This window comes from Poecilia reticulata, chromosome 13 (assembly GCF_904066995.2).
Source record: "Poecilia reticulata chromosome 13, P_reticulata-male-v2, whole genome shotgun sequence".
NCBI lineage: Eukaryota > Metazoa > Chordata > Actinopteri > Cyprinodontiformes > Poeciliidae > Poecilia > Poecilia reticulata.
In genome coordinates this window covers 10529654-10546349 of record NC_088842.1, presented here as the reverse complement: position 1 = coordinate 10546349, position 16696 = coordinate 10529654, and the positions used below count along the sequence as shown (strand labels likewise).

Here is a 16696-nt window from a genome sequence, read left to right as displayed (position 1 = left end):
GGTCTAGCACTAAGTAATCCACTGAAAATACATTGAGGTTTGTGCCAAAAGTTCAAAAGAGCAGAGGATGTGTAAATAAATTTGTAATTCACTTTGTATTAGATTGTTAAGCAACTGCTTTGTCTGGAAATTATAAATTGTTGAAAACATTTAAATCTAAAAAAAAAATTCCAAGCATGCTACCTAAAGAGTTGATGTTTCTGCTTAATTTAAGCCATTTATAACAAAGTGAAAATTAAGTAATTAATAGATTATTTAATGATTTAAAAAGTTGGCAAACATTTGATGTTAATTTCTTTAAAATGCTCCTCAGCTTTATTTTCCCCCAGCCCTGTTTCCTGTTTCTTTTTCTTTCATCACGTCTTGCTTTTTCCTCCCACACCTTGCTACACGTTCTCCTCCTTTGCCACAGCATTATTGTGTTAGTAGAGCATGGAATTGTGTCATAATCCTTTATGGTCAGCGACTTGCAGCACGCTGCAGCTTTCCCATATTTCAGAGGGAAGTCGGAGCAGCAGATATGGGTGGAGGGAAAATGCGGTGACAGCACATCTCTTCTTCCCAGCCTGTGATCTGTCAATAAAGTTCAATTGACGCTTTATGACATTTTCTCTCCCACTCCTGCCAAACTGAACACTGGCCAGCCTTTTTCTCCTGCCTGCAGACACACACAGTCACGTTTTCATGACTTGTGGGGACTTTACATTGACTTCCATTCATTTTCTGCAGCCTAACGCTTACCCTACCCCTAATGCCAACTGTAAACCTTACCCTAACCCGAACCATCACATACCTAATGTCCCCCACAAGGAGCAGGGTCCCCACAACTTCATATTGTAGATAGGTCCCCACGAGGATATAAAAACCTGGTTCACTCTCACACACACGCACACACACACAGGATGGAAGAGTTGGTGTATGAAAATCTTCTATCATGTGTAATTCATATAGTCACACCCCGACCCGTCGGCTAATTATGAGCTATGAAGCCGAAACGTGGGGGAAAAAAAATCAGGACTTGGGTTGAAAGGTCACTTCTCTCATGTGAGTCTCTGTGGCACAAATAGATGTCTCTCTGAGAGCTGACAGATTTACACCTGAAACCGACTGATATCGATTCGTGCAAAGTCAAGGTACTATCGCATTATAAGTCATTATTTAACCTTTTGCTGTGCGGCCCTTTGTAAATTTGTGTTTATGCGCTTTTAAATGGCATCACTCTGATGATTGCATTGTTAAAGGTCAGAAAGATGTGAGGAAGGGGGTGGTGTGGGGGGCGGGGGTGTCGAGGAGGAATAAATTATTTAATTTAGCAGAAACGTAGCACAGTGAAATGTTGTGACAGATGCAATATAAAATTTAAAGTCTGGACAGAAGCGAAAGAAAGTGATGAAGTGTGGAGGGGAGAGAAAGGTAACCGAGTCCGTGGTGTGTGGCTCTGCTGCGGTAATGATTCTGTAGTCAAGCTCCACTCTGTAGGAAGGAGCTGTCAAAACGACAGGTGAGGTGGATAAGAGAGAGAAGATAATTAAAGGAGAAGGACACTGAGGGAGCAACAGGAAATTGTTAGGCATTTTATAACTATGCCGGAGTCTTAAAATGAGAAGTAATTCACAGAGACTGTCACAAAAACGGCAGGAGGTTCAGTTCAGTTTTTTAATAGAGTGCCAGTTCACAGCAAATGTAAGGGACTTTAAGAAACAAACAGATCCGGTTCATACCTACAAAATCAGACTGATCTAGTCCAAGACAGATTCTAATTTAATTGCATACGTCCCACACGCAACCAAAACTCACGCAGTCATTTAGTAGAAAGTTACGTAAGGAAGCCCAGACAGATCAATTTAGTCATTGACTTTGCAGCCATCATGACTTCCGTTAAAGTTGAATGGATGATTCGCAGCAATCCCTCCTACAAAAGATAATTGCATCAAATCGTTGACTCTGCAGGAATCCCTCTTCCTCTTTCTGAGCAAGCATTTGGCTACAGTGGCAATCCTTCCACCTGGATAAGCATGTGGTAATAATGGACAGTTAATTTCCTTGAGTCTGCAGAAACTGCAAATCCTGGGAGAACATGTGACAACAGGGGACAGATGGAGGCACTGAGTCACTGACTCTGCAGCAATCCCTGTTTCTTAGTAAGCATGTGGACACAGTGGACAGATGAAAGCATGAAATCGTCGATTTTTCACCAGTTCTTCCACCTGATTAGGTGGCATACAGCTGATTGCATTGAGTCATTGACCAATCAGCTTTGTGACCATTTTTATTTCTTGTAGCTCAGAAACTGCTTTACATTGTGTCTCTTAGAACTGTAATTAATTGCATTCAAATGATTTGTTTCCTATTTTTAGTACTCTGACTGGTCTTTAGTTATCTACAGTAGAAGAAGCTTAAAAATGCAAGATTGCCTCTTCTGTTGTTGTCTTTGCAACCAGCGTACTTCACTGGAAAAAATCTGAATTATGCCTTCAGTATCCCTGTGATCAAGTTTAAAATTAGATGAAAAATTTAGATGAAATTATGTCATAAATCAATTTTTAGAAAAACAGGAAATTCAGTTAGGATTTTTCCAGATGAACATAATTCATAGCTTCTTCTTCAACATGGCTGTTGTTTGGATTTAAAGAAAAGGATTAAATTGTTTTTATTTTTTTTCCATGTTTCTGTTTTGTTTTAAATAGTAAACAATAAAAAGTTAAGATGATATAGATGGATAAGATAATCAGTTTAATAGGCAGTGAGCAATCAATGCAGCTGCTGCACATTCAGTATAACTCAGTCTCAGTCACATTTTTTTATGAATAAAAATGTTATTCATAACATTTTTAGATTCAACAATAATTTTTTGCATTGCTTCTAATTAATATTTCTCAAACCTCTTCCATTTTATTAGCACTAAATATATTGAACTTTTTGACTTTCATAATTTTACTGTATTGTTCTTTATTTATAAATGTATGGTTTAAAGTCAAAGTCTTCTGCTTCAAGATTTTGCAATAATTTGACACAAACGGAAACAAAAACCTTCTTACTTTTAGATTCCACAGAGGATATTTCTGTATAGTTCTCAGCGATTCTGCATGAAGCAAAAAAAACAAACAAAAAAACGCTTTAGCTCCTTTTCTCCTCTCAGATACAGAAACTAATCATTAGTGTACTCTCCGAACGACAGACACTTGTGGCTTTCCTCTGCTGACGATGTTGTAACAGGGAGAACAGTAATGAGACAGGGACTGAATGAGTTTTACACTCGGCTGGTCTTCTCCCGGCTCACTCTATCGCTGCCCGTGTCCGCTCATCAGCCACGCTGCCTCTCCAGTTGTATAATTTCCAGGTTTCAATCAACCTACACCCTGTCCTCCTCCTCCGTCAGCCAGTCATTCACTCTGACAGGTCCTCTGTCAGCCGGCTGATGATTCGTGGTTTCAAAGTGTTAGCATCGTCTCTGGGCTGCCAGTGTGCCTTTTTGCAGGATACTGAATGGAGAATTAAATCTTAGGTTACACTGAATTAGTTCTACAGCTAACAGTTATATTAGTAATCGATTATTCTGGATAAAAATATTGACATTCTGGAGGTTTTTCATCTAACTACTTAAACCTGTTTTGTACAATATTAAAAATACACAAAGAGCCAAATAGCATTTCTTTTTTTAAATATGAAAATAAGCAGTTAATTGTCCCAAAATGCAATAGAAAAGTGAAACAGCAGTGAAAGGAATCAGGTATGTGAGCTGCAGCTGCTGTGCATGTCGTTCTGTGAAAAGATGTGCTTGATTATTAGCCAGTGATATCGGTGAGTTATGGGCTGTTAATGACTCATAACAATCTGTTCATGTTAGATGCAGCTTTATAATAATGAGCACATGAATGTCTCTCCAGCTGAATGCTGTATCAAAGGGGCAGTATTATATTCAAGCAACTTTTTTGAGATTTTCATCATGTTATAATATTATTTCCTCATCAAAAAACATCTCCAGTGTTGCCTTGACTCATTCAAGCACTTTTGAGAAATCCTTTAATCTCCCGTAGCAACCATTCAAAATGTGAACGTGAATCCAGCTCTGCCTCAGAGCTGCAGTTTCCAAGCTGAGCTTTCACCTCCCAGAGCAGCCCTTCGCCGCAGCGCCCCCGTTCAGCTCCTTCAGACTAGCCAGCAGCAATTAGCAAAATCTGGTAGAATCTGCTGGGCTCATTGTATGAGCAACCTCTCAGCGAGATGCTGGTAATAACTTTGTTAAAGGGGTAATAGAGGAGCAATGTGACAGCGTCCTGAAAACAGAGCTTCACAAAGAACAGAATTCTTAAAGCTACAGAGATCCAATTTCAAGGTGTGAAATTCATTTCATTTTTCAATTTTTCATATATAGAAAATTTTCGGTAACACTTTATTTGATGGGGTGTGCATAAGACTGACATGACACTGTCAAAAACGTGACATAACATCTGTTAGGAACATGAAGGAGTCTTCATGAATATTTATGACTGTTGTCATTTGGTAAATAATGACACTTTTAATGCAAAGTTGCTCTGAAAATTGCTTTAAAAGTCCATTAAAAGTGGCAATTTTGCATTAAAGTATCATTATTTATAAAATAATGCAAAGTTAGCACTTTTAATGGACTTTTAATGCAACTTTTAGAGCAACTTTGTATTAAAAGTGTCATTATTTACCGAATGACACTTCATGACAACTGTCATAAACATTCATAAAGACTTTTTTATGTTCATGACAGATGTTATGTTTATGACAGGGTCATGTCAGTATTATGCACACCCCTTCAAATAAAGTGTTCCCCCTCTTGTTTGGTCCGTACCAGAGTGTGTTATCACCGGCACAAAATGTCTGGAACAATGGAGGAACAAACCGTGGTTTGTTTTGAAGTGGGCCGAATATGTCAAGTATAAATGCATAATTTAGGATGTGTTTATCTATGAAGTAACATATTTGTTTTACCCATGACATCAAAATAAAAACATTTTGTATTTAAGTCATTGTTCAACACTTTAAATTATTTACTGCTCTTTGCCTCATTCTTTTAGATGCTGAGGATGTGATGACAAAATGTTCAATCGTTCAATGTCTCAATCGTTAGAGAAATTATTCTTGACTGTGAATTGAGACTTGAAACCACCGTGAAACTACTGTAGCATTTAAGAAAAATAATACCAACAGTTAAACGTTGTGTGTGTGAGGACTGAGGCAAACTGAGGCAAATTATACAAGTTTTACGTGTGTGGGGTCGGTTGGACCCCATTTCTACATACAAGGGTTTAACGTTGTGGTGGTATAGTAATGGAACCATGATCTCATGAGGTTACGCAGCCATCGGTCCCTGACCTTAAGCTCATGCAGGGACAGTGATCTGAAGCGCCTCTGAGGAGCTGAAAAAACCCAAAAACAAGATGATATTTTCAGTGTCCCAGTCAAAGTCCAGGCTATACAAGTTATGTTTCTTGATTGTCATGAAAGATGGCACAACCAGTTATTAACACCATAACGAGCAGTCAGTGCATTTTCACATTTGGTTTAGTGTTTTTGGATCACTGTTTCCTTTGCAAAAATTAACTCCTATTTTTTTTTATATTCAGAAACATTCATGACAAAAAAAGAAAACAAAAACGGAAGAGATCTGTAAAGCGGCAAATGAGATTAGCTTTCTTAGCGCCCAAGGCAGTTATGTGATGGTGATCATCCACAGACACAGATGGTTCAGTTTAAACTGCATGTCACTGTTATCAAGAAGATTGAAATACTTGGACTTAAAGAGCGCCGCACAAAGAAAACATAAAATGTCCATATTTCCTGTCTTTCTAATAGCGACGTGCTCATCTGTAACCTGAGGCTTTCTGTGCATGCCTGTGTAAACACAGAAGCAATCTGTCTCCCTGCCTTGTGATTTTAAACTTGGTTATTTTCACATGGCTTCCCTGTGCAGCTGGCGGTTTATTTATGAGTCCGACTTCAACCGGCTCTCATACGGAGATGCCAGAAACAGGTTGGCTTTTAAAACTGGAAATACAAAAAAGGACAGCAAAGAACTGCAGTTGTATGTTTTTTCACCTCTGCAGGAGCTGTGTCTCGTCTGTTATCACATGCAACTCTGAGATTGCTGTTAATAAGCACAGAGCTGCTGCATTCACAGCTCCCTGCGTCTCTCTGGGTTCTTGTTGCACCTTGTGTGGCACTTTCACAGCTTTCAGTAATTGTTGTGTTGCTGTATTTTCCCCTTATTTCTGCCTTCTGATAGAAATTTGTACTTCTTATGTATCTTGTCTGCTTTATCTTCCACTGGCTCCCAGTAGCTCAAACTTTAAAATATGTCTGTTAGTTTATAAATCACTGAATGACTCAGCACCAAATACTTTAAAGATCTGCTGTTGTTGTATCAACCTGCCAGACCTCTCAGGTCTTCTGGTTCTAGGGATTCAGAACCAGAACCAAACATGGAGAAGCAGCACTCAGCTTCTACGCACCACAAATCTGGAATAAACTTCCAGAAAACTGCAAAACAGCTGAAACACTGAATGCCTTTAAATGTAGACTGAAACCTCACCTGTTTAGAGTTGGCTTTGAACGAAAATAAATGGAGCATTGACCAGCACATTTGATTTGTGTTGATGATTTTGATGACGGCACTCGACAAAATTGTTACTGGTTCCTCAGTTGGTGACTCATGTTGTTTTTATGACTTTTTATCTTTGTGTTTTTATGATATAAAAGCACTTTGAACCGGCTTTGTTGCTGCACAACACAACTCAACTCGGTTGATCGAATGGAATAAACTTATTTTCCATCTTTCTGTGTGCTCTGGATGTGTGGGCTCTTCTGTCTTCATGGAAAGACTTCCCTGCTGATGCAAAACTCTTCAATCTGACGAATGGTGCAATTGGGCAACAGCATCACCTGCCGCTGGGATGTCGTTCCCGAGCATGAGCCCAGAGGCGGAGAGCATTTTACGGGTTACGGTCCACTGAGGACCGACTCGTTTATAGACCTTGTTTTCTTTGTGTGTGTGTGTGTGTGTGTGTGTGTGTGTGTGTGCGTGTGTGTGTGGTGTGTGCGTGCCATCTGCTGCGTATTATAAGTGTGTCATCTGTGATGTGTAGATGTATGTTTTTGTGTCTGGCTCAGAGCATCTGCTGTGTGTGGACAGTCAAGTCTGTGGGCTGAGTGGAGAGTCGAGGGCCTCTGCAGACTCTTTTTGGCTCAGCGGGAGCTCCAGATCTGGGTGGGAGGTGGAGACTCCGGGGGTGGCGACTTTGCTGCCGTTGGTTGACCGAAAAGTAAAAAAAAAAAAAGAAAACAGACCAGAGCCCTTATCTCTCTGCAGGGGATACAGCATCCCTCTGTGGAGGCTGAACAGCGCTCGCTCAGCCTATTCTGAGTGCCTGCTTGTTTTCCTCCTCTGCATCCTGCTGCTGCAGCCTTTACAGCGTTCGCCCCGCTTTGTGCAGAACCGCCATTTGGACAGAACCGCAGCTGAAGTGAAAAAGCAGCAGGACCTACTCTTCGATGTATGTCAGCGTTAAATATTTACTCCCTCGGATATTTGTATTCTGAGGTTATTTAAGGAGAGTTTCTGCAGGGAATATAAACTATTTTCACAATTTAGAAAAAAGAAAAAAAAAGTTTGTGTTGGGTTAAATATATCTTGAGTGGGCCCGAATAATAGAGTGATAACAGTGGCTCTGTGTTCCTCTCACTAAGATTCGTGCCAACTATCTCAGCATCTCCAGCTAAACCTGGTTCACAACATTTTTTTTTCTCTCATCTCCTCATTGTGCCTCTTTTCTTTTTCCCTTCTGGTCGTCTCCATCAGCTATTCTTGTGTTGAAGCCCAACACAGAGGAAGGCGCTAATTAAAAGCACAAAATGATTTTCATTCACTGTTTTTTCGCACAGCAAAGAACTTGACAAAGATGCATTTACAGCATATTTTCTTGTACGTTACAACTGATTTAAAATTTGGATTTTTATAAGGCACATTTTTCAATTTTGTCTTGAATGTTGAGAAAATATTGATAGAAGTTTTAGACAGAGGAATTAAATAACCCCCCAAGCTTTTAAGTGAACAAAAGTTAAAGGTGAAGTATTATGTAAAGTTGACTTTTTTGAGCTTTTCATTAAAAACACACCTGGAGCGTTGCATTGATTTTTTTTTTCATACATGTTTGATAAATCCTTTAATCTCCCATGGCAACCATTCGGGGATGCCTAAACGCTTGGTCTCACCGAGCGCCGCCGATTCCCACCAAATTTGGATCTGTAACCCCGCAGAGCAAACCCCTTCCTCATCACTCGGCTCCTCCAGACTAGTGGCAGCATCATTTAGCTACACGTCTGCTGAGCTTATAAGAACGGCATCATGGAGAAGCATTGATGTGATGACACACTGAGGGAAGATCAGGAGCTTCTTAAAGAGACAGAGGCCAATTTCAAGGCTTTAATTGCAAAGTGGGATTTATTTTAAGGTTATATTTATAATTATTTGTTGGGCAAAGAAAATATTCTCCTGCTGCCTCATTATTTTATTTTATTTTTTTCTTTAATCTGTGATACCCCTAATACTCCATTATAATCTAAAGTGTTCATGGCTTGTTTTTTCAGCATTAAAAGCATGTTTAGTTTAATTCATTAAAATGAATTTGACAGACGTATTTAAATCGCTCCAATATTTAGAAAAGAGCCAAAATGCCATACAGTATTTTCAGTAGGAAGACATTTACATCCATAAACCTACAAACGTGTTTTAAACATTAAGCTACAGATTAATGTTGCATAGACTGGATAACTCTTCTTCCCATCAGATATTTGTTTATCTGCCTCATTTGACTGTAAGCTTTATGTCTCCCAGTGAATGTAATGCTTTCACTTTCCTGCCTTTGTCTGGGTGAATGGAGCAGCCAGCGTATGAAGCTCATAATAATAATAATAGTTTGATCATAATGTCTCTGCACATCTGTGCGTTTTAAATATTGATTGGACTTAATGCTTGAAAGAGACCAGAGAGTACATCTGAAACTCTTACAGGATCCCTCCTCTGACTGGAGCCCTCATGAAAATTCTCTCACTGTAGCCGATTTTGACAAACAAGATTTCACTGATACCCCCTATTTATTTATTTATTTATTTATTTATTTATTTATTTATTTTTACTGAAGTGAAGATTTGGAAAGAAATCGCAGACGTAGGTGGGTCAGAGTTGTCTTCTGTTAAAATCCCCAAATAAAATGAAGGAACATCAGGCAGAGAAAAAGATGAAAAGTGCAGCCAGCCTGCCGTTACAATGTTGATAAGCAAATGGATCTCATAATGGGCCTGTGAATTAGTTTGACAGGGGCTAAATGAATGAGATGAAGCCACATGAGATCCCTGCTAATGCAGCATAATGGCTGATATGTGATTAGGAATAAGCATTTATTTCATGATGAATCATCGGCTACATGACGGGAAATTAGAATGTTCTCCCTTATTTTCATGTTTTCTGTCTGAATTTACATGATTCATGAAAAAGACCTGTCTGATGTTGACCGTGTGCTGCTGCTGCTCCTGATTTCGCTGTCAGACAGGAGATTCCAGGCATTCCAGGTTTGGTAAATGACATCTAGGATATTCTCAGATAATTTGGACTCAATTTTCACTTATTTACATTTTTGAGGGTCATAGTTTAGATGTGTTTCATCTTCATTAAATCCTGATTGTTTCTGCTAATGATCCGTTCCTTAAACCGGGTTCTGGAGCTAGACTTTGTTGAGAGACGGATTGTGAGACTTTTTTGTTAAATGCCCCTTTTAGCTAATTCAACCAACCAGACACCACTCCTTTGTCCGACTTGTGGCTCCACAATATTTCTCCTGTGTGCCTGGTTAAGGTTGCATTATTTTAAAATCATCATGAAGGATCCTGAATGCCTCTTGGTTCCCTGAAACCAAGATTTAAACCGACCCAGTCAGTGCACGACGAGGCCATAATTCAGGTTTTATAAAACATTAGCGCATCTGAGACATTTCTAGTTTCTTCCAAATTTAGCTAAAGTCTCAATGACTTTTGAGTCTAATAAAAATATTTAAAAATCTCTATTTAAAAAAAACAACCCTCTCTTATTATCCTGACATGACTTTGGGCAATAATACTGACCTAAAACACTTTAGTCTGATTTAACGTTACACAGAAGAGAAAAAAGTCTGCTTTTTTTAAAAAAAAATTGTGTGTAAATATCAACTCTCTATGTGTTATTCTATTCTATGTGTTAATGGAGATATATAAAAAGAAGAAGAAAAAACCCCCCCCAAACATTCAGTTTGCCTCCAGGTCATAATTAAATAATAAGTTGTTAATCACTCTATCTGCGGTTCTAATTACTAAAGTGCTTCTTGTCTCTAATCAGCTGATGGGTGGAGAAGGAGCGAGAGGGTTGATGCCGTTTTATTTAACCTCCAATTATGCAAAAGAAGTCGTCTGATCTCAACTTTATCAACATTAATGCAGTTTATAAATGTGTTTGCAGTCTTTTACTTATTCAGTTTTATTTAGTCTCTCCTTGATAATAGCAGTGTCTTGTGTGCAGGGCAAGGAGACGACAGAAGAAGAGGATGAAGTCGCTGTGGGGATGGACAAAGGCTTCATGGAGGAATTCTTTGAACAGGTTTGTTTCCTAATCTTTCCCATCGTTTCCCCTCTGTCCTGCTTTCATAACTTGCCATCATGAATTAATGGCCAGGTTCTTTGTAACGCCACATCTGCCAGGGCATCATCCCTCTTCTGACATCGGTTCCACTCGTTCTGGTCTGTTATCCATGTAACACAGGCTGATTTCTCTCCTGCTGCTGAGGAATGATTTGTAACGATGGCTAATGCTTTGGGTGTGGCGCAGATCATTATTTACTTCAATTTGCTTGTGCTCGTGTAGGTCATCACTTCGTTTACCAAGCAGTAATTGAACTTATTTGGGTATACCAGACACTGCGATGTATGCTTCTACATGTAGGTTCTGTTTGCACAAATGCTTATATCACAATAGCATTTGTGCCAGACCCAGAATTCACAAAACAGCTCAGGATTTAAGAAGCCTGCAATACAAACCAAACAATAAAAAGTTATGTTAATCTGCTTATCATAAATGGAGGAGTAGATGGTTTAACCTGGGGAGGAAATGAGGAAAGTTATCCAGACTGTAACAAGCGCAGCAGCACACTCCACAATGCGCAGGCGGCTCCGCTCCTATCAGTCACACTTCCCGATTGATTTTCACTTGACTCACAAGCGACAAGATGGAGCTAAAAACAGGAGAGCCTACACTGCTTACTTACTTACAAGGTGGTCTAAAAGCAGTGAAATCTTAAATAATATAATGTTAGAATTACTCCGGACTCTGGCCTATAAGTTATTTAGTCGGGTCGGATCAGGACGGGGTCAGGTTGTCTCACAGCCATCCTGGTTTTCTGAAGGATGGACCCATTTCTGGTACCTCTGTAGAGACGGTGCCCCGCTGTGAGTCATCAGTCACACAGAGCCAGGCCGACTTCACTCTGTGACATCTTTCAGTCGGAGTGGAGTGGGCTCTGTAATGCCTCCTTAATGGGCCTGATCTCCCACAGAGACACAGATGTAAAAAGGGGGATTGCTGCGATTTACGTTTGGCTCGTTGTTCTTTCATGGACAACTTTTGTTATTCCAATATTTCAACCGTCAGGTCCTTTCAGTTTCAAAACAACCCGTGGATGTCAGTTTATGGACACAGCTGATTTATCTTTGATGTGCTAAAATCGTCATTGCAAATGCTGCAGCAGAAGAGGGTCAGCTGAGGTCGAACGCCGTTTCGCCGCATTTGTGATTTATGAAAGAGGCCCAACCAGCAGGGCTTTGATGTTCAAGCTTTCAAAGGAAAACGGAACAACAAACAGATTACAAAGGAGGATAAATTATCTAGGAATTCGAGGTGCATCAATTAAAACCTCTGTAGATATGCAAAGGAGATATATTAGTAGAAAACAGCACTTTGATTGAGGTTTTTTTTGGGTAGATTTTCTGGTATTTGAAGTTGGTATCATCTCTAAAAATGAGCTTCCAGATTTTCATTATACTGTATATATTAAAATATGCTCTGATCAGTTTGAGAAGCAACCCACTTACATAAGCTCTAACAAATATATTTTTTTCAACTTTCAGAATAAGCTAATCATTGGAAACACTCCTTGTCCAGTGGTATGAAAGTGAAATGTTGCCCAAGCCACCGATGTACAGAAAAGCTCTTGCCTGGTTTTCAACCTTTCTCTATAAGGCAATTCAAAAATTATTATTATTTCTTTTTTTGTTACATTTATTGCAACAAAAACACAGTAAACAAAACCCCAAAATGCAGGAACTGCCATAAATTCACATAAAGGACTTTTTAAACCTGCTTCCCGCTGAATTTCTTTCATTTTATCTAAAACCAAGACGGGTTTCATCTAGCTGAACTGAATCAGAGTCCAGAACCAGACAGATTGAATTTAAAAGTTGATGTTTTATGATAAACTCAAATGATTCAGAGGGAAAATATCTGAGCTGCAAACGTCTGAGTCGGGTTTTTTTTTGAAGAGCGTTCTTTGTTGCTGCGGCTCCATCCAGACTGTTGATGCCGACATTAATTGCCTCGTCTCCCATGAGAAGTCCCGGAAAGCCAAAACGATCAGATGATCTGTAAATGAAAGAGACACCACATCATAAATAACCAGCGACCATTTGGATGTCTGTGGTGGATGTGCTTCATTTCATGCAGAAAGTGGGAAAAAAAAATAGGATTTAACTTTCTGATTATCCTCACTTATACCATAAATAGATTTCCCTTTTGTTGTTTCTCTCCTTTTTACCTGCAGCCTTAAACAGCCTCACAACACGATATAGAAGTTCCAATGAGTTCATAGTTTTATTGAGTTGCTTTTGAGGAGGAAGCATAAAATCATAACTTGACTGACGGTGGAGGAAGAGAGCAGTTTGAGACGAGCTGCAGGTAAACTGAGAGAGGTTTACTCTTATTGAGTGACATGAACCAAAGATGAAGATTTGGTAATAAGAGCAGATGGGAGGAAAGTGAAATCAGTAGTAACGAGTCCCTCACCCTGACAGGATGTATTAACTCAGGTTCAGATCAGGAGGGGCAGCAGACAGAGGAGGAACAGCTGCAGCCCTTTGTCCTCCATTCACACAACAAACTGTCCCTCAGAGAGACGTTATTGATTTCTCCCCTGTGTTTGTGCCATTTGTGTAAAAGTAAAGGTGCGTGGGGTCTGGTTTTCCACAGCATGACGTCTGCACACACATACACACACACACGCACACACACATATCGATGCAATTTGCTTTTTATTGCCTTGGAAAAATAACGCTGCATTCGATCCCTTTCAGAAGATTTTGTGGAAGATTCGATGAGGATTTTATCTTTTCAAGGAGACGTGACTGTTGTCAGCTCGATTTCTCCAGCAGAATAAAAAGTGTCAATGTTTCTCATAATCCTAAAATGATCCTATAAACACGTTACTGGGGCAGAAATCAACCCTGAATGAATGACTTGTGCAGCTTTGCTCTCTCTGATATCAGGGAGAAGAATGGACAGTTTGATTTGTCTTTTATTTTACATCCCACCACTACTACTGGCACCACTTGTCAAGCTTTATTTATATATATATATTATAGAAAAAAATAATATCTGAATACCAGTCTCTCCTCACATCTACACAAATTATATGATTAGAAATCGTTGGTATGCCTTCCAGGAATTTGTTTATTTGACGTTTATATAAAAGTTATTACTTTATTACTGTAAAACTTTTGGCATTAACTTATAAACGCAATGGTATCTACAATTCCATAAGTTTTTACTGTAATAGTTTGCAGTCTATATTTAAAGATGTTGAATTAAATTAATCTTTTTAGGATTTTACAGTCTGTTGAGAATGAACAATACGAGTTAACGTAGGTTGCATGATTTGAATAAATTCGTGTCAAACAGCAAAGCACCTGAGATGAATAACATGCCTTGGAGGCGCATGTTGCCACACGAAGCCGCATGTAAGCGTCATTAGTGTCAGTCCTTCTTTCTCTTTGTCTAAAGGCTCCTTTCGTCTGATGATGCAACGATGAAGAGAGTAAAAGCAAGAAACTGTGGCCTCAAGCTGGCAAATCATTAATTTGTTTCATTGTACAAGATTGAAAAAAAAAAGATTTTCATAAAGAAAGAAACTTAGATCAAATCAGAGATGTTATCATAGGAAGCTTTTGGAAAAGAGACGGCTGTAATTTTCATTTTAAAATCAGCATTTCTACTCAGATAATATCCATTTCCTTCCATTGTGGTTCAAATACAAGAAGGTATCATTTGGCCTAATGATTTACTGATTAGGTGATGAACCCAGCAACGACGTGAAAGATTAAAAAGCAGGAAAGCGGTGATGGAAATTCATTATTTTTTTAGATATTGACTTGTTTTCATTAACTTATTTAAGTTTTAAAGAACACTTCCTTTTATCGTTTGCTACCTTTTCTGTAAATATATGTTTGAAAAATGTGGTGATTTTTTTCACTTGGTGATTTGGGATAAATGTTCAAAAAAATAACCAAAACAAATTTTGTTTTACTGAAACACATGTCTATAAATGGCAAACTCAATGGTAAAATATTTCTTATTCCTCTATCTGGAGTTGTATATTCACTTGTACCAGATATTTACATGCACATATGTTATTTTTATAAACATAATGTGCTTAAAAAGACACATTATATGTTCACATGTCCTGGTTTTAGGCCAGGATGATAAAATGTTGAAACCAGAAGTTTACATACATGAAATAAGAAGATATACAGTAAATAATGTTACACAAATGCACAGCGGGACAATAATTATAACACCAGAGTTAAGTGGTTCAAGAAAAAACAAAGTTAGTGTTTTGAAGTGGCCATCACCAAAATCCTGATCTGAGCTGTTAAGGAAATTTGTTGGAAGAGCTGAAAAGGTAAGAGAGTGTGTGAGCCGGCACCACTGACTCGGTTACACAGGTTCTGTCTGGAGGAAGATACATAACGACATTAACAGGTCGTGTCAATCTTTAAAATATTAGTAAAATGTATCCAAAACTGAAGAAAGTTGTAAAAAAATTCTAAATAAAAACTTGAATTATTTTGATAACTGTCACCGACTGAAAGGACACAGTATGTTTCTGTCTGTCTGAGGTTTTACATGAGTTGAGCTTCCCAAACTTATTTCTGTTTTCTAAAAGAACATTTGTGGGAAATTCTTTTTTTAATGCATTGGGAAAACAAAACAAAACAAAACAAAACAAAACAAAACAAAAAAGCTTAACTGTTAAAATAATAACTTGCACAGTTTTCAAAAATTAACAATGCAATTTAGAAGTAGAAATTACCAGGAGTGTCAGTAATTTACCAACAGCAGCAGCTTCTTTTGGGTTATTATGATCGCATTAATGAATTTGAGGCACAGACTGAACGACAAATCCTAACAGATTGTTTGTTGTTTTTAATACTGAAGGATTTGCAAATGCTCTCTGCCTTTAATAAATTATATATGGTATTAGCAGTGCTAGCTTGTGTGCATTATGTGTGTGTGTCTGCGTGTGTGTGCTCAGGCGTTATTGCATTTAAATGAGATTCTCAGGAGTCTCTGAAATTGTTTTTTTTCTCCCACGTAAATAAATTTTGTCTTTTGAGGGCTGGAAGGAGCACCATGACTCACTAGCAAACCTTTTCTAAACAGTTTCACTTTCTACTTCCTTTTTCTCTTTATTCGTTTTCACATTTTTTTTTTTTTATTTCTGCCTAATGCACATTCAAGTTTTAGAAACCGTCAGTGTGCGGTCTCTCTCTCTTGTGGCATTTTAAAGCCAATATTGTTGTTTTTAAAAAAAACAACAAAAAAACCAGATTCAATCAGCAGTTAATTATGGAAATGATTTGAGAGGAACGACCCCGGCTCGGGGAGGTCGGGCTCAGGAATGTGGCAGAGCGAAAGCGAAGGAGACAGGCGACGGTTTTCAGGGAGAAATGACAACTGCATCGTGGAGACGAATAAATTTGGAGCAGGTGTAAAGGAGGAGGCAGCGATGAGGAGCTCGACAGTCTGAGATGAAAGTTCAGATTTATGAAGTCGCCGGCAGATGTGACCCGCTGCTCCTCCAGCTGCAAGCGGCGGCCCGGAGCAGCGCAGCTGGTGACGAGGCAGCAGGTGGGAGGCGACCGGGTAAAATGTCAGACCTGGATCTGCAGACGACGCAGAGTTCAAAGTAGAAATGGTTTGAAGCAGTACATCGTAAGGATTATGCATATTTTAGCTTTTGTGTAAGATTAATGCAAAGAGTATTTCTAATGTTCCTTCAAATAGGGAAATATTTTATATGTGGATTTTAAATTTTAAACGCCAAAATGCCACAACGAGTTGAGTTACTGGCCTGATGTCCTTTGTCGTCTGAGATCATTGCTGGGTAGTAAATTGTGTCCATCACTTATCTGACCCAAACATTCAGAGAGACTGGAGAACAGTTTTATGCCCAGCAGCCATATTGGCATTAAATGCCACATAATGCCATTTATCACCCAATTTTATTATTGTAATTTCATTACATGGTTCCTATAATGACAGTAACGATTATTATTAGTATTATTAACTTTCTTAGTGTTGAGGAATCACCAGGAG

General features: G+C 38.7%; 1 protein-coding gene across 2 annotated transcripts in view; it reads left to right on the top strand.

Annotated features, from left to right (window-relative positions):
* Positions 1 to 16696, top strand: part of stx1a (syntaxin 1A (brain)) — a 74818-nt gene that overhangs the window by 25237 nt on the left and 32885 nt on the right. For both annotated transcript variants that reach the window (XM_008425804.3, XM_008425805.3), the window contains exon 2: positions 10577 to 10654. In XM_008425804.3, the coding sequence (XP_008424026.2) occupies positions 10577 to 10654 (78 nt within the window). The remainder of the gene's footprint in view (positions 1 to 10576; positions 10655 to 16696) is intronic.